The 18,385-nt window shown below is 57.6% G+C and overlaps 3 protein-coding genes across 3 annotated transcripts; 2 read left to right on the forward strand and 1 right to left on the reverse strand.

Annotated features, from left to right (window-relative positions):
- Nucleotides 1-15: 15 nt before the first annotated feature.
- On the reverse strand, nt 16-10,210 carry CAOG_02227 (hypothetical protein; the record flags this gene model as incomplete). Its single annotated transcript, XM_004348927.2, has 7 exons — nt 16-348; nt 457-548; nt 646-724; nt 827-966; nt 1,077-8,615; nt 8,775-9,633; nt 9,767-10,210. The coding sequence occupies 7 exons, from the start codon at nt 10,208-10,210 to the stop codon at nt 106-108; spliced, it is 9,396 nt and encodes a 3,131-aa protein (XP_004348977.2). The 3' UTR covers nt 16-105.
- Nucleotides 10,211-10,453: 243 nt separating this feature from the next.
- On the forward strand, nt 10,454-14,028 carry CAOG_02228 (hypothetical protein). The gene has a single exon (XM_004348928.2). It carries the CDS (start codon nt 10,469-10,471, stop codon nt 13,904-13,906), a length of 3,438 nt encoding a protein of 1,145 aa, XP_004348978.2. The 5' UTR covers nt 10,454-10,468; the 3' UTR covers nt 13,907-14,028.
- Nucleotides 14,029-14,083: 55 nt separating this feature from the next.
- Nucleotides 14,084-16,506, forward strand: CAOG_02229 (hypothetical protein). The gene is made up of 4 exons (XM_004348929.2): nt 14,084-14,739; nt 14,861-15,227; nt 15,454-16,242; nt 16,324-16,506. Exons 1-4 carry the CDS (start codon nt 14,111-14,113, stop codon nt 16,426-16,428), a joined length of 1,890 nt encoding a protein of 629 aa, XP_004348979.2. The 5' UTR covers nt 14,084-14,110; the 3' UTR covers nt 16,429-16,506.
- Nucleotides 16,507-18,385: the final 1,879 nt, after the last annotated feature.

The raw sequence follows: 18,385 nt of genomic DNA on the forward strand, positions 1-18,385 counted from the left end.
AATTACTTGGAATGATAATGATTTACCAAAGACACAAAATTGTTAAAAAGCACGGTTGTAAGAAAAAATACAGTACAAGAAAAGATGGAAAGATGGCTCGGCTTTTCACCCGTGTGCAAAGTCGGTGAAATCCTCGGGACGACCGCTGTACCATGTTGCAGTGTTATTGGTGTTGGTGTTGGTGCTGGTCGAGTTGGAGGTGGTTGCTCCACGGGCTCCAGCAGAGGAGGCGGAAGAAGCGGCAGCGCCGCCAAACCGGTCCTTCATGCGCTTGATTTGACGAAGTCGCTCTTGCCAATTGGAAGCGTACTCCATTCCAGGCTTGTTCAGCCGCATGAGGCAGGCAAACTACGGTGCATCATCACACCATACCGTTGACAGGACACAAAAATGAGCATTCGTCCACGCAATCTAGTTGTGATTGCACACACAGAGAAAATGACACGAGAGACGTACGTTCGCGTGCAAGGCCATTTGACGGACAAAGCCGCCCAACGACGAGTCTGCCACCAGGCAAGGGTCTGGGAAGGGGAGCAAGTCCTCATTGGCTGATTGATGAACGTACACACAGCAACAATAATCAAAGGGTTGGTCTTCTGTTGCTTGAATTGCTTCAACATGAGCAAACGCCTGGGGATACATTACCTGGCTCCGACATGCATCGAACCAAATTGGTAAACTCATCCACAGGTTCAACAACAACTTCAATATAGTTGAATTGGCCCTGCCACACACAAAACAAACAAACACGCTCGAGTTAGACACCAACTAAAACGAAGAATGATAAGGCTCGATAAGGCACTCATTCGTTGAAAACTAGGACTACCTTAACAGCCCCAAACTTGTAAGGCAGACCAGAGTTGTTGTAAACAATCGTGATGAAATCGTTGCCAATATGGAGTTTCTTCGCCTGACGCAGTGGGTCGGTTTCTCGATTGGGCATCAGCGTCGCCACATGGAAGATGACTGATAGACGAGAGAGAGAGAGAAAAAAAATTCACACAAAGCGAGACTTTGAAAATGAGCGTTGAGAACCAACAACAAACAACGAAACAACCACCTGAAATCACACTCACGCTGAGTTAAATCATCTTGCCACATGTAGGAAAACTCGCCGTCAATGTCATTCGAGCGGTCAAGACCTCCTGTGTAGACGTCAGCTCCCCGAAGTCGAATGAGCCGACCGAGGCCAGACAAAAAGTTGCGGTAGCGCTGAGTTCCGAAAGCGTTCGAGAGAATGTCCGCCTCCACGTGCGGCTGGTTGCGAGCAATGTACACGACACCAATTTTGTGCATGTCGTACGGATGGATGCGATCGAGCACGCCTAGAGCGCGGTCAACTGCTTCTCCTGCCGGGAGAGCTTGCGGGCGATCCTTGAGCGACGTGAATGGCTCCAGCTGCAAAAAGATAAAGCTCGGGAATACAAGGTTGTCGAGGGCGGCAGGAGTCGTGAGAAGCGGATGCGCAGCAGTTGCCGCAGGCGCGCCGGCAAGGACCGATGGCAAATCGAGAGCAGCCGGCGGCGGGTGTCCAGCGTGGGCGGGAACGGTACCGACCAGCAGAGGAGACCGCAGCATGGTCAATGGCGCTTGTGGGCCAGCCGCGGGAAGTTGTTGTCCGGATGTACCCACCACGAGGGACGAGGTTGCCGCGGGAGCAGGTGCTGATGCCAAAGTGGTGCCGACAGATGCTGCAGCAGTTGTGGCGGCGGTGCTAGGCCCTGTAGGCTGAGCGACGGCGAGCGCTGTCGAGCTCACGTTCGGAGAGGATGCAGCTGCAGACGACGAGGACGTGGACGAGCCTCCAGCCGTCTCTGCCTGCGGATGCGCTGAGCCGATAAACCCAGTGGCGGGAGTGCCAGTGACGCTCACGGAGCGCGACTTGTTGTCGCTGCCAGCCCTTCGCATACGTGAGAGCAAGAATGTTGCAGTGGCTGGAGCGGCAGTAGTAGGGTGCTGCTGGTGTGACTGCTGCTGCTGCTGCTGCTGCTGCTGGCGAACGGTAGCCGACGTAATCGTCTCTGTCGACACGGCATGCGACAAGCTTGCAGGACTGATTTCTGTACTTGGAAGAGGAGCAGACACGTGCATGGCCAAAGCTTCGGCAGCAGCGACAGACGGGGTAGCAGGCATGGATATGGTTCTCAAACGTGTGGACGGGCGTTGAGCGAACGCCGGGTCAGTTGCAGAATTTCCGCTGCTGCTGGTGGTGCTGCTGGTGGTGCTTGGTGAGGATGTGGCGTCCTTCTCCGCCGCCGATGCAGTCCTCTTGACAGAAGCAAGCTCCGCGTCCGAGACGGCGGATGAGACTGCCGCCGTGTCCGACCCTGCTGCGGCAGCCGATGTGACTGTCATGGTGGTGACTGAGCTAACAGTCGGCAGGGGTGGGCCGCTGGGTGCGGCATCTGCTGCATTGACCGTATCATCGTCGTCATAGGGCATGAGCGGAATGTTGTGCATGGTCGGCGAGGTGCCGAAGGACGACGCATCAAGACCAAGACCGCCGCTGTTCGCCAGGCCGGCCTCGCTGGTCCGACGATCACGTCGGCCCGCCACAGCCGCGTACGACAGCGGTCCGAAAGAATGGGACAAGCCCAGCAGATCGTGATCGCCGTAGCTGTCGGCGGCCATCAAGCGGTACGAATGCGGAGAGTCGGACAGATTTCCGCTGCTCGGCACGTTCTGACGACTTCCCACGCTGGTAGAGGGAGAGTTGCTCCGCGCCATGTCATCGGCGTGGTCGGCGGCATCGTCCGAGGAGCTGCCGTCCTCAACTTCGTCGTCGTCGTCCGAGTGATCGTGAAGGACAAATACACTGGCGTCTGTCTCGGGGTTGCTGGAGGCAAGCCGATGGCGCCGCGAAGTCTTTCGCGACGAGCGACGCGTGGAGCTGACACGCGAGTCGTGCTTTGGCGTTGCGTGGGACGAAGGAATGAGCATGCCAGTCGGCTTGGCGGCTTTTGCCGGCTCGTGCGGTTGCTCGTTGGTGTCGCGGGCTCCCGTGCTGCCGCTGCTGTTGCTTCGAACAGCTGCGGAGCCTGCAGGGTCGGGTCGGAGGGACCGCGGGGCAGAGGACGAGGATGGTGGAGGAACTTGAACACTGGCATCACGCGAGCGAAGGGTGGCGGCAGGAGCGGCGCCGTGCTGTTTGGTGCGAGACTTTCGGCGACGAGAGCTCGGCTTGGCGTCCGAAATCAGTGCCGCGTTTGCGGAATCGGTGTGCAGGGGGTCACGAGCAGCAGGATTTTGCAACGCGAATGAGCCAGACCAGGATGCACGGTCCTCAAGTGAGCCGACAGAGCTCACAGACACGGACGCTCGTTTGCGACGCGAGCGAGTGGGCGCCGGCTGGAAGCCGTCCGTGCTCTCTCCGTCGTTGTTTCGCAGCAGCTGCCTGCTGGTGTCGCGGGTTGGCACGCCAAAGTCGTCGGTTTCATCCGTTGGAGGGGACGTGGCCGAGCTGCCTCGGGAGTGCGACGAGCGCGACACTGACAGCGAGCGATGCCGGCGGTGGCGAGAGGACTTGCGCGTCGGTGTTGCCAGCGAATTGAGCAGCTCGACAATGTGCGGGCGCTGGGACAGCGAGCTGGACAAGAGATGCGTGCTTCCGCTGCCACTGCTCCCAGCCGTCTCGTCTCCAGTAAAGCCCGAGCCGGAAATCGGACTGCCATCGATAGCAAAGGACATGGCAGGCTGGCTTCCTCCAAAGCGAATGGGACGGGAGCCGAAAAGGGCCATCGCCGGCGCACTGCTGGTCAGCCCGCCCAAGCTGCCTCGCGCGTTTCCGGAAAAGCCACCGTCCCCAAGCTCGCTCAGCCCAGATTGCACAGGGAGCAAGCTTTCGTGGGAGAAGGAGGCGGCTGGGACGGATTCGCTCCCGCGAAGCTCATTGAAATCATCCACCAAAGAGGTGGACGAGCGGATGTGCGGCAATTGCGGGAACGAGTGTGAAGAAAACTCTGATGGCGTCTCAGGTGCCGAGAACGGCTGGAAGAGCGAGGTTGTCGAGTTTCGGCCCAAATTCGCCCATGGCTGCTGGTGGCACAGGAATGGCGAGTCGTCTCGCTCACCATGCGGCGTGTCTGCCATCGTAAACAGATTGAGCTGCGGAGGAGAGGAGGCCACTCCTGCCAGTGGTCGGGGGATGGTTTCGGACGCAGAAAGCCCCAACGAGTGCGACGGCTCTGGGAGCTGCGGGGGATGCTCGAGACTGTCTTGTAACGAGGCAGTCACATCCAACTGAGGAAGAAGCGACGATGCGGCCGTTTCAGCCGGCACCAGCAATACAGGAGCCGTGGTGGCGGGTGTTGCACCGTCCACAGGGGGAAGCAGTTCAAGGTGCTGGGATGCCAGGGAAATTTCATCGTCTTCCTTCACTTCGGCAATCGTTTCCGTGTTGGCGGCGTACGTGGCCAGCAAGGTGCCGAGTCGTTGGTGCTGCGAGGAGGATTGGGCGGACTGGGCGTCGGTTGGTGTGGTCGTGCCCGAGCTGACGGAGGACGTAGAGGGCGATGCTGCAACTCGCGGGAGCGCTGGAATGGCCGTTGTTGCGCTCATACTCGCCAGGATGGTCTGGGGCTGAGAAGAGGCCGGCGCATGCGAGAGGTTGTCCGAAGGAATAACAGCGACTGAGGTGCCTGCAGGCTGGAGTAAAGATGCTGGGAGGCTGCTGGTGGCAAGCGGGCGAGGCCGAACATGCCAGGCAGCGCTGGCCAACGCTAGCCGAGCGTGTCGCACGACATCCACCACGGACTTGTACTTGAACCGATCTCGATCGTCCGACAGACTATGAAGCGGCGCGTTCTGCTGCAGATCGGCGTCGGAGCTGTTCTGATACTCGTTCGACAGGAGCAATGGGTGCGGCTGTGGCGCCGTCGGGGAGGCAGGCTGAGACTCGCCGGCAAATGTCCAATCGCTCATGCTGCCGTCGGACTCACCGGCGATGCCATACAAGTCGGTCAGCAGGCTGTTGTAGAGCCGGTCCGTGTTGACGCCCGAGGAGGCGTAGCCGAGCTGCGCGGCAATGCCCAGGACGGAAGGCGAGGCGAAAAAGTTGTCCTCGTTGTTGTACTGGCGGTTTTGGAGCCGCAGCATCCAGGAGACGGTGCCGGTGGCTTTTCGCACGGTGACTTCGGCCCACGAGGTTGTTGGCGACGCACACACGGTCATGACGGTGTGCCCAATCAGCCAGTGCCGCGTGATGGCGTCCGCCAACAGCGCGCGAGAAACGGCAGAGCGTTCCGCGGGCAATGACGAGCAGTTGGAATGAGCAAAGCGCGCAAGCATGTCGAGCAACGTCTCTACGTTTTCATCTTGCAATGAAGCAGTTGTCGTTGTAGTTGTAGTAGTAGTAGCAGCTGCAATCCCTGCAGCGGTTCCTGAGGTGGTTGCGGCGGAGCTTTCAGGCAAGCCCTTGACAATGAAGGGAACGTAGCGCTTGCGGTCTTTGAGCCGACAGCGCAAAAACCAAGCAATGATGATATGGTGTGCAAGGGCGCAAATATGCGCGCCATAGCGCTTGGTCTCGGTGTACTTGAGGCAGATTGCAAACACATACTTGTAATCGTCCTCAATGAAATTGGCACAGAGGTGAGGCAGCCGTACCAAGCCCGAGAGAAACTCGAGAATGGGAATGCTCATGCGAGGAGCGCTCGACACTTGTGACAGGCGCGACAATACAGTCGGCAGCTGGCGAGGCACGGCGTACGAGAGTTCGAGACAGCACAGCAGCAGTGCATACACGCATTGCGCCGGCACGCCGTCCCAGGGAGAGCTGAGTCCGCGTTCAAAGCAGGCGACGAGCTCGTCGCGCTGAAACTTTGCGAGCTTGGACTTGTACGCAATCAGCGCAGCAAGAACGCGATAGGTGAGCACGTGCATTGCAGCAAGGGCAGGGCGCTCGACGAGGGCCAAATCCTTCAATGGCAACGCGTTGGGCGAGCGAATTGTCTCGAGCAAAAACGTGGAGAGGACGGACACGTCGACCGATTCAGCGGCAAAGATACGCTTGTTGTAGAGCATTTCGAGCAACCCACTCAAAATCTTCACATAGGCAGCATGCCGGGCTTCTCGAACCAATCCCTCCATGAGCAAGGAGAAAACTTCGCCCATGGGCAAGACGACCGGGCCGTCCGAACTCTGCTGTTGTTGCTGGTGATGGTGATGGGGGTGATGCTGAGGTGATAGTAGCTGAGATGATTCGGTGGGCGACAGTGGTGGGTGCTCGCCAGTCAAGACGGGCGACAAGAGCAGAATCTGCGACAATGCTGGCTTGGGCTGGGCACTGGCGGCCTGAGATGAAGGATGTGAAGGATGCTGCTGCTGTTGCTGCGCTTGTCCTGGTGCTGGTCCTTGTTGAAAAGCGGGGGAAATGTCAGTGCGTGGACTCGTCGCTGACGGATGCAAATCGGGCGCGTGGCACACTGCATAAGGGCTGGGCTTGGGAAGCGTGTCGTCCAGCAGGTAGATAAAGTTGTTTGCATCGGCACGAAGCGAGAGCAGACACGAGTACAGCTGTTCGCGAATGGCTTCACTAATCTGCAAGCTTGCCGTCGAAGCTGCGCCACCTTGGGAGGCCGCGACCCGAGCGCCCTGAAGAGGAACGGCAGGAACCTTGCTGTGAGCATGCAAGGTTTTGAGCAAGACCTGGAACGTTCGCGAAATGTGGGCCACGGGTTGCTTGTAGAGCGCTTCCCGGAAAATGGACACGGCACCCGTTGCCGCCAAGAGGGCAGATGACACGGGCGCAGTGGGGCGTGTCTTGGTCGAGGTCGAGGATGTGGTGACTCCCGTGGCAGCCAGCGTCGATGCGGCAGAGTTGAATGGCACAGAGGTGAGTGTCGAGGCTTGGCCGCTCGAAGGATGCGGATGGGAAGCGTCGACAGTGCTGGCATTCGATCCTGCGGCATTCGACCCACCGGCAACAGACAAGACGCCAGAGCTCTGGTGTGATAGATTCCGCAGAGGAGACGAGACGACAGCAGTCGCGGTTGAGGGCATTTGTAGGGCAGCAGCAGCAGCAGTAGGGGCTGCGGAGGTGGTTGCGCTACTGCTCGTCCCTTGTAACGAGTTGGATTCGGCGCCGCCATAAAAGCCAACGGCGAGCTTGTTACGATTGGCAATGCTGGGATTTACTGCCAGAGAAGCGTGGCTGGCCTCGTCGTCATCCTCGTCGTCATCGTCGTCGAAATCCAGATTGGCAATGCCAATGCTGATTCGTAAGGTTGGACGACGCGGACGGGTGGTGATGGTCGACGACGTCGTCGATGATTTCTCGGGAGCCACAGCATTGGATGGCTCTACGCCCGAAAGCTGCTGATGGGCTGGAGCCTGCTGACTCGGCTGCTGCGTTGGTGGTGGTGGTGCGGCCCCATCCCGAATCAACAGATCGTCGTCGTCATAGTCTTGTAGTTCTTCGGGATCTGCATTCACTTCTTTGCTCAGCGCTGCACGTTCAATGATCGAAATGAGGCCTTCAAAGCTCTCCGAGTTGCAGCTGGTGGCGAGATCAATCACGACTTCAATACCCATCTTGCGAACGATCGGATCTCGATCGTCAGGGACGCTGCGAAGGGATGGCAGGACGACTTCAGCAACAATCTCGCGCTCATACAGAAACCGCGTCGCCGTCACGACGTTGCTCAAAATGGCCAACGCCTTGGTGCGAATCCGCGTGCGTCGCTCGCTGTCAAAGAAGAGTCGCATCATGTTGCGCGTCGAATCGAGCCAGTTTGACGAGTATGCCGGATGGAGCATGGCCACCTTGCTTGCCAACAGGGCAATCATGGTTGCTTCCGATCGGAAGTGGCGGAAGCGCTCCGCCGTTTCAAAGTACCGCTGAATCGCGCCTGCATAGCGACCCGTGAGGTACAGCATTTCCAGCAGCTGCAAGCAGGTCTTGACGGCACCGAAGAATGCTCGAGCGTCGCTGACAGCATCCTTGCCCGTGAAAAAGACGGACGTTTTCGCGATGGCGGTCTCATCGCGAGGCGCTGACGCGTGTGTTGAGGCGGGTGGAGAGCCGGGACGCTGCTGCTGGGATGGTGCTTGATTGAGAGCAGCGGCAAGACTCGTGATGGAGGGCAGCGATGTGGCAGCGTCCAGCGTTGCCGAATCTCGCGTGGAAGACTTTTGAGATGCACGACCACTTGCCGCCGCTGCTGCTGCTGCTGCTGCTGCGGGCGACTGATTATTGGCGGAGGCTGCATGACCTCCTGCTGGATCCGAAAGATGCTTTCTCCGCAAGTGTGTTGGGGAGGACGGCCTGGAAGAAGCGGGGGTTGTCGAGGCTGATGCAGACAGAGTGGGTGGCAAAATCTCTTCAACAACATCGCTCGCCGATCGCCGCCGGACTTGTGGCAGCAGGTCGAGCATTCCATCGACATATACGCTCAAACTGTCCAGCACATCCAACGCCAATTCCCACTCGACTGGATCAAGCTCTGCGCCGTACTTTTTGAGCAGGCGCGAAAGCGACAGTGTCACTTCGTATGCAACCACCAACTGCTTGCTTGTCAATACCGCCACAAATGCGGGCAGCACGGTGGTGAACGAGTGCCGCAGGCTTTGGACACGCTGTGAGCCCCATGTAGCCATTCCGAGGAAGAAGACGGCGCCTGCGGGAGCACAGAGAAGAGGAGACAAATGAGACAAAGGAGAGAAAGGAGACAAACGAGACAAACGAGACAAAGAAGAAGCAAAATGGAGTGCCAGAGATGAGACCTGCGACTCGCACACCAAAATCAATCCCTCAACAGAACAAGAACACCACGTACCTCGCAGCAAGTCGGTGGGTGGCCGCTGAGGAGGCTGCTCTTCAAGCATCAAACACATTGTGCGAAGGACATTGTACCCAATGGCTGATTTGAGCAGATTCCGCATGCTCTGCCAGGACGTCTGCGACACGACTTCGATATTGACGGTGCGGCAGAGCACGGCGATCGTCTGCGTCAGGCAGGGAACAGGAATGGCTCCGCTGCGAATAAACCAATCTAGAACCGACAGGCAGCTTTGAATGTCGTCTGGCGAGGAGAGGGAGTTGCAGAGACTGCAGGTGTAGCGCACAACGCCGAGGGCAACGCTGTCGTCGAGGGCGGCAATGTTGTGCCGAGCAACGCCAATCACGAGAGCCATAGCGGCGCCGTTCAACTGCTTGGCTCGCGCCTGGTGCGCCATCAGAGAAAGGACGAAAGGGCCGATACGACCCTCAATGTACGTCAAATCGCGGCCACCTCGGGTCAGACGGCGGACGGCGTCCAGCTTTGCGGCAAAGTCGGCGTCGGTCGGCCGCGACGGTCCGCTGGCCTCAACAGTCGCAAACAGGGCACTTCGCAGCATGCCAAGCCGGTCATACTGACCATCGATGAGCGCACTCATGAACGTGAACAGCATCTGGCGGGACTCGACTGTCGGCGACTCGTCCAGAACGTGCTTGCCTGCGCTCCACACAACGCCGGCCATCGTGTCCTTGAAGCGATACTGTCGCACAATTTCACACACATCGCGCATGGCCTTGGTGCGCTGCGAGCTGCCCTGCGGCAGCGCCTTGAGCGAGAGTATCTCCTGCACGAGTTCCCCGAGTTCGAGCTCGTCCTCGATGGCCAGCTGGCCTGCCGCCGGCTGTTGTGTCGGGTTCTTCAGCAAGATGATGATCAAGCAGGACCGGGGAAAACAGGCGTAGTATCAAGCAATTCGCATTGTCAGACGTGAGCGGCAAAGTTCAAGAGCAGCAAGATGAAGAGCCTCTTGTTTGGCTTTGGCTTGTTACCATCATCATCATCATGGACATCATTGCAGCAGCTGTTGTAGCTGTAGCACTTGCATTGGATGCTGCTGCTGCTGATGGTGGCTGGCTTGTCGTGCTGCTGTTGTTGAGAGTGGAGGCCGAGCCGATGGCGGCTGACTGTCCCGCTGCTGCCGATGGCGACTGCATCGACGCTGCTGCAGCAGCATTCGCGCCGTGCTGTTGTGACTGTGGCAATGCAGCAGCAGCAGCAGATGTGCTTGCCGAGGACGGCGAGCCAAACAGACTATGGCGGAGACGAGCAATGACGCCCCTCGGCGACGCCACCTGCTGCTGTAGCTGTTGCTGTTGCTGTTGCTGTAGTTGTTGCTGCTGTTGTTGCTGTTGTTGGGACTGCGATGGTGGCAGTGGCGGTGGTCCTCCGCCTGGGCTCGTTGCTGCCAGCCCAGCAGCGGCGTTCTCGCTCATCTCAAATCCTTTCCCCTTCCCGTCGTCGTCCTGCTTGCTGTGCCGAAATTTGAGGGGAAGGCGAGTTTCCAAATGATTTCAGATTCGTGGTCTAAATGGGGCTGAATGTAAAAATTTAAGAAAAAAAAAAAAGAGGAGGACTGCGAGTTCTGAGAGTTCTGAGAGTTCTGAGAGTTCTGAGCTTCTTCTCTCTCTCTTACAGTACTCAGCATTGTTCAACTTCACTCTTTTTTTTTTCTTTATTCTTTATTCTTTGCTATGGCGTCGAGTGCAGCTGACATTGCCCGTGCATTGTGGTCGAGCGTCACGACTGCGGCCAACAAGCAGCACTCGAATGCATTCGCATCGCCAGCAGCAGCAGCAGCAGCAGCAGCAGCAGAACTCCTTCCGACCATCATGCCGCTGCTCCGGTCGCTGATGCGTGCACAACGCCCTACAAACAACAATGGGAGCAGCAGTTTGAGTTGTAGCAGTCAGCATGATGGGATTAGTATGCAAGTAGCAGCAGCAGAGGGTGAGGGTGAATTCAAGTCTGCCGCTGCATTACTCATCACTGCCGCCGCCGCTGCTGCTGCTGCTGCTGCTGCCACTACAGCGACAACTTCATCAACTTCATCAGCATCGACGACGACTTCGCTGGGGCGGGCAAACTCCAATGCTGCGGCCGCCAATAGCGCAGCCAACACGGCATTCCGGGCAAGCCTGGTGGTCGACGCACTGCTGCGAACATCATCAGATGCAGCAGCAGCAGCAGCAACAGAGCGTCATGCAGCAGTGCCAGTCATGCTGGTGCTCGCTGCACAGCAGTTTGTGGCGGCCGCGCTCAGCATGTGCCAGGGCCCGAGCGACAGCAGCATTGGCATGACGGCGCTGCAGATTGCCATTGCCACGGGTGAGCAGCTCGCGGTTCCCGAATTCATGCAACAGCTCGAGCAACAACATCAGCAGCAGCAGCAGCAACATCAGCAGGTGGCACAGGCGGGAGAAGAGCAGCACGTCACTACGTCGGGATTGCCGCAAATCGCAGCAGCAGCAGAATTCGCATTGCCACAGCCAACAACGACCGGTACATTGCCATCGACCTCAGCGACGGTGACTACGACTACTGATGCGAATGCAAATGCGAATGCTTGGACAAGTCAGCCTGCGCTCGCATGGCTGCCGGACGGAATCATCGCGACGCACTGCCTGCGATCAAGCCCGTCCATTCCCGCGCTGAAGCTCCTGCTGGAGCAGATTCCAACAGCAACAGCCGAATCCCAAAGTATCCTGACGCGAGTTCTCACGCAGCCAAGTGGCTCGCATAGTGCTGTGGGATTTCTGCACGCCATCCTTTTGCGCCCAAGTCCAGCCAAGAGCGCCGCGTCGTCAGACAGGCCTGAAGCACTTCCGTGGACCATTGCCTCGTCCGAGCTATTCCCTCAAGTGCGTCTACACGCCGCGGAGGCGCTGCTCAACCACCCACGACTCGTCGCAGCTCGACACTTGCTCGCAGAGATGGTTGGCGTGCCTCTTCTGGTGCAGGATGGGGATGGGGACGAGACGACAGCCACCCCGGCGTTCACCTACCAGGCCTTGCTGTTGCACGAGCTTGCCGCTCGCAACTGGATTGAGCCGCTGCGCTTGGTGCTGGCCACCTTTCCCGACATTGCTCGCGCACAGCCGGCTGACGGGCTTCAATGCCTGCTCACCCATCGATGCTGTAGCGTCGAGGCCTTGCAGCTGGTGCTTGGACGAGACCCGAACTTTGCCGAACTCGCCTCGCCAAAGCACTCCAGCACCCCGCGTACCCTGCTCGGTACCGCCATGTGCCTGGTTTTGCCAGCACCACAGCCCGTCACGGTGGCTTCCTTGGCGAACTTTGTCGCAACCTCGTCGGGATCGACCGCCTCCACAGCGTTGCCGAGTCCAGCCTCCTCGGTCGTGCCCCCTGCTGCTGGCGACATGCCCAGCTCGACGACACCGGCTGCGTTCTTCCGTTCGAGTGGCACCGTTGACTTTCAGCGGTCGTTTCTACTCGCTGCGGTAGAGTATGGTCTGACCGGGGAGGTACTCAACTCGCCCAACTGCTGCGGCACCCTGTTGGGCAACTACCGCCACTCGGCCACCGTCGACGCCTTGTCCGAGTCGTTCACTGCACTGGAGGCCATGGTTGCCTTTGAATTGGCGTCCTGGAAGTCCGATTGGGTGTATGACATTACGTCCCACCGGCTCTCGCGAGTCCTCCACTTTCTTGTGCGAACTGGTGCGCGCCTCTCGCCCATTCCCACCATCAAGCTCCTGCGACGATTTGTCCGACCACAGGCCAACGAGCATGTCTCGCTGGTGGATTGTTACACGCTAGCACCGAGCTCGTCTGTCCCAAATGAACACGCCGAGCGCCTGGCTTGCGAGCGAGCGCTGTTGATCCATTTGGCAATGATGCCATCCGTCACCCTATCCGCATTCGAGTGCATTGTCGATGCGGCCGACATTGGACCCACATGGGCTGAGATTCAGCAGCAGTGCACCGACGCCGAGACGACACGGCTCGAATTCGGGCTGCACGATGTCATGAATGAACCGGCTCTGTTTGAGCGCCTCGCAGCACGCCAACTCGCTCTCTGTGCAGAGAAGCTGCTGCGCTTGCCTCGCTTGATTGGGCTGGAGATTGATCAACCCGACTCGGCCGGCGTGACTGTTCTCCATCGCGCTTGCTGTCTCGAGTTGCCGATTCCGGACGTTATCACCTCGCTCGTCTCCGTTCTTCATGCCACGAGTACCCTCACTGATATTCTTGCGTTCGCAGAGATTGCTGCCAACAGCGAGTCCTTGTTATGCCCGGGATGCCGCCTCTGTGTCTTGCCAGCGCTCAGCTCCAACAGTACGACGCTCCCGCAGTCAAACATCACCACTACCATTACTCTGGCCACGTCAGAAGAAGAGTTGCTGGCACCAGCAGCAGGTGATGTTGGCGAAGCAGGGGCACCGCTCGTTTCCGTTGTCAAGGATTCCGAGCAGCCCGACTCGAGCGCCACAGCTCTTCTTCGTTCAACTCCAAAAGACAACACCAACAGGGCGTCCACCATCTCGTTGGATGACCCCACGGATGGCCTGTCGGGAGGCAAATCGCTCAAACGTAGCTCCAGTCGGGTGTCGATTGCCTGGCAGAGCCCTCCCGACCCTGAAGGCCCCAGCATCCGCATTCCCACCGAATCCCGCCTGGCCGCTCAAAATGTCGATTTGGCTCTGCAAGCCATGGTGGGCAATGCCGTTCCCGTGCCCGTCCCCTCGAACGGAAGTTCGTCCGGCTTGCTCGGTGGAACCGAGACCACCCAGGCCCAGCCTGATCCGTCCAATGCGCAGCGACTCGCTGCATGGAAGGCCGTCTCGCTGGCATTCCGGGCCAGTGCCTTGCATCACACGCACCGAAGCCAGTCCGCGTGCAAGTCCAGCGGCTTGGCGTGGCTTGTTCGGCTGCTGTCGAAGCGTGCTTCTGGCGGCAACGCGTCGCGCCCGTCGTCCAAGCGAGTCAGCACCATGATGAACTGGAATGCACACGAGTTTCCCGAGTATGCGACGGTCGAAGCGCCTGCTGCGCCAGAGCCCGTCGTTGCTGCCGCCGAGCCACGACTTTTCAACGCTGCTCTTCAACCCACCGCCCGAATTGAGCCGGCCGCTGAGATACCCCCATCGTTGCTCGAGTCCGCGCTGTAACTTTGCTCTTGTTGTTCCTGTCAGGTTGTGTGTGCGTCCTTTTTGTAACTTTAGCTCGAACTGTATTATTTATTGAAACCACCCTTGCTATCGGTCGTTTACATTTTCTAAATGCAAGTTGCCATTGGTTTTTTTCTTTTCTCGTATTGTATTCTTTCTATTCGACTCAGTCCTTCACAGCAAAACTTGGAGAACGGGCGCGAAATGTCGTACGATCGAAGCCTCGACGACTTGGTCGACTCGATGGAGCGACGGCAGCGCAGCCAGGACGACTCCTCGCAGCGCCACCCTCGCAGTGCCGTGGCAGATCACGACGGACTCCTCCATGGCAATCCCAACGACCGCAGCCATTACGCGCGCGGCGGCAACGGGGAGCAGGTTGACGCTGATCGTCGACCGCGTCGCAGCTGGGCCGGATCGCGAACCCGGTCGAGATCAAGGTCAAGGTCAAGGTCAAGATCAAGGTCAAGGTCAAGGTCAAGGTCGCCGTCTGGCCGCTGGACGCACGATCTGGCCGAGACGCAGCAGCAGCAGCAGCAGCAGCAGCAGCAGCAGGGTGGCTTCCGGCGTTCGTACTACGATCGCGATCGACCCGACACCCGCGACGACGACGAGTACAATGACTATGATAACGACCGAGATCACAGAGGAGGCAAGGTCCGGCGGGATCGCCGCGAAAGCGAAGGACGCGACAACAACGACAATGGCGAAGGCTCAGACTTGGACGACAATCCGTACTCGGAAGCGTTTCGCAGGGCAAAGCGACGCGAACGCGATCGAGATCGGAGCGAAGAGGACGAAGAACGCCGTCAGCGAGGTGGACGGCAGAACAAGTGAGGCGCATTGGCAACGAAAACAGAACAAAAAAAATGGAGAAAGTATCTCACCTTTCTGAGTTTTCCTGGTTTGTTTTGCGGCTTGGACTTTGGGGGGGGGGGTTTTTTCGTTGAGCAGAGTGGCATCGGCTGCCATCGAGCAGGCCCTGGCATTGTCAGCAGCATACTCAAAGAGCCACACGCAGGCACCTTCGTCGGTTTCTGGATACGAGTTTGACGCAAAGCTTGGCTTGTATGTTCACGCCACCACGGGCATACACTTCGACCCTTCATCGGGTCTGTACACTGATCCGCGCACTGGAAGTCAGTTCATGTACAATGCTACCGCCGGCGCCTATCAGCCTGTCGGGGCAGAGACGTCCACGGCAGGCGAGTCTGCAGCTTCCGCATCGACACCCTCGACAGCGAATCCTACCCCTGCACCAGTGGCAACCAAGCCCAAGAAGGCTTCCGAACCCTTGACTGGTGTCATGCTGGCAAACAAGGTGCGTTTGCATCGTTCATTGGATCCCAAACATCTGCACCTGCGCTCACTTTATTACATGTGCTCTATCTCTCTGTCTCTCTCTCTCTCTCTCTCTCTCTCTCTCTCTCTCTCTCTCTCTCTCTCTCTCTCTCTCTCTCTCTCTCTCTCTCTCTCTCTCTCTCTCTCTCTCTCTCTCTCTCTCTCTCTCTCTCTCTCTCTCTCTCTCTCTCCAAACAATTCCTCAGATTGCAAAAGACATGGAAAAGCAAATGAAAAAACAACAGGATCAGATGCGAACAGTCACCCAGCCTTCAACGGCAAGCGCTTCTCAGCCTGTTGGCATGCTGCGGCTCCCGGCATCCACAGTACATGCTCCAAGCTACCAGCCAATGGACCCAAATGCGCCTCCGGTCATCCCTGTCTCTAGCCAAAGCACCGGCGCCGCCACCGGATCTCTGAGTGGCAACTGTCCGGAAGATTTGGTGCAGGCCGTCCAAGCAGATATTAACATGACGCGAGTCGACTGGGACAAGCTTGCGTGCTTGCTCTGCAAGCGAAAGCTTCCGACGCGTGAAGTGCTGGAAAAGCACGTCCATCAATCCGAGCTGCACAAGACGTCGCTTCAGGCCGAAACCGAGCGCGTGTTGGCGGAAATGGAGGCTGACGAAAAAGCCGGCTACCGTGATCGCGCCAAGGAACGGCGGACCTTGCACGGCGAGCCAGACCGGCCACCAGGTGTTCCTGCCAATCGCTGGGGCGCCGCCGCTCGTGCCGCCGCCGCCGCCGCCGCCTCTCATGAGCCACAGCAGCCGATCGTTCAGCCGACCAAGGACGGCATCAAAGAAGACAACATTGGCAATCGCATGCTGCAAAAGATGGGCTGGACGCAAGGCAGTGGCTTGGGCAAAGAGCAGCAAGGAATGGTTGCGCCGATCGAGACGCAGCTTCGTCGCGCGGGCGCTCGATTGGGCGCAGCCGACGCGGACGTCGTAGCGATGCCAGGCGACTCGTACCGAGACACTGTGCGACGGATGGTGAGGACTTTTAGCAAGGGTTGTGATATTATTGATTGAAGTGGTGCCGAGTTGGCTGATCATTCTTTTCTTTTGTTGTAGGCCAAGCATCGGTTCCAAAACATGACAGCGGCCGAGTCAAATCGTGCCGCGCAACGCGTGGAAGACGATCCTGATGATGAACAACGCCCAGCCTTCTCGTCATAGAGTTGGAAAGAAATGAATTTTTGGTCTATTCTTGCAAAAAAAAAAAAGGACTAATAGGAACAAAATCATGGAACAAGCTAAAGGTACCCAGCACTCTCTGCAGTCGCCTCGTTACATCGACATGGGTGTTGACGTGTCACTGGGCTCCGTCGCGGTTTTGCGCTTCCAAATTGCCACCAAATTCGTGTTGCTGACGGCAACAATGTACTTCATGCCCGAGTCGACCGCAGTTTGGCGAACCGGAGAGGAAAATTGCAAATTCGGACACGAGAGGACCTGTGATTGCATGCCGAATTGAGCCCACCTGGTTTTGATGCAGGAACCAACAACAAACTAATAGCATGCCTTGGCACTTACAGTTGGTAATGTACGGTTTGACAAGCTATACACCGTGACATTGCCGGTTTCGGTACCGGCAATCAAATACTCCGCATCTGGAAAACGCCAAAAAAAAAAAGCACAGAAAAGAGTGAGAAAAAAAAACAAAACCAGGCAAAGGAAGAAAACCAAATTCAGGACAAACTCACCCGCCGAGATACAGAACTTCATAAAGTACTCCGGGGTGCGCGAGTAGGGCAGCCAACCAACAACGTGGACATCATCTCCGCCGACAGCTACGGCGGGCGTGTTGGCGCGGGTGCTGGTCGTCGGCGTGCCGGCGCGTTCGTACCGTCCTTCTTTATGGGCAACAATGGCGCGTGCCAAGTCCCAGAGAAGGATTCGTGGGGACAGTGCACCCTTCGAGGCTGACGTGAAAACAAAAAAAACCCAAATGCCGAGTCGCAGTCAACAACACACATCAATCTCAGACGTCTCAACACGCAAACCACTCACCGATTAAATTTCCCTCAATGAACATGGCACAGTCCACGAATTGCAGATGGAACGACGTTCCCCGGAAGCGAATACACGTCTTGATCATCAAGGGCTTATTTTTTGCGACAATGTAGCCGGCGCCAAGCAGGACTGAGGCTGGGAAATCGAAATAAACAACGCTGCCGTCATCGCACGATGCCAAAATGCAGGCGCCAGAATGAGACAACGAAACGCAGTTGACCGGCGAGTCGGCGTAAAAGAAGGCCAATGGGCTGGATTTGTTGTGGCAGCGGGGATTCGGAGTCGGTGAGTGCAAAAATACAAGCGGTGGCGGACATGCCCAGCGGGATGCTTACACTGCCATCGATTTGTGCTTGACACCACGCGGAAGTCCAATGTCCCACAGAATGATTTTCTTGTCGGAAGAGGCGCCTAGACAGCACAAAAACACGAATGTTCCATCAAAGATTAGCAATCGTTCGTTGGAACCTCATCCCCCCACCCCCCCGAACGCTTCAAAGGCAACCCATACTTAATAGAAATGTTGGCCGTGATGGATGAAACTCTAAAGAGTGGACGGGCGCAGTGTGCGTTCGGATGCTTTGGTAGCAGACGTGCTGATCAGGGTGCAAAACTTTGATGTCCCCTTGAGCACCTATGAGGAATGTGCTCTCGCTGGGTTAAACTCAATTACGCATAATGGTCACCAGGCAACCAGAAGAAATAATCACCCCCCCCCCCGCCTCCCTTCTCCCTTGCGTACCTGCAGCTGCTAACAAGTTGGTCGCGACTTCGCCATCTGAGGTTCGAAGCACGACGGTTGTCCATGCCAGGGCAAAAAATTCTTCATCTTCGTGAACGTACTTCTGGAGGACCTGTCCGGCTTCGCAATCAATCAGGCAGATGGACTCGCCGCCTGCTGTTGCGACAACCCGAGTCGTTCCTGTTTGTGGGGGAAAGAAAAAATTCAGCGAAAAAACAAATGCAAATGAGATTGAAATGAAAACAGATGACAACCCATCCAGAGAAAAAGTTGCAGCATGCACCACCATTACCGTCGCCGTCGACCTTTGGCTCAAAGGCACAGGCATACACGGGAGTGCCGTGGTCGCCGGCGTCGTTTTCTTTGCATGGCAGCGGA

Source organism: Capsaspora owczarzaki (genome assembly GCF_000151315.2).
Source record: "Capsaspora owczarzaki ATCC 30864 unplaced genomic scaffold supercont2.3, whole genome shotgun sequence".
Lineage (NCBI taxonomy): Eukaryota > Filasterea > Ministeriida > Capsasporidae > Capsaspora > Capsaspora owczarzaki.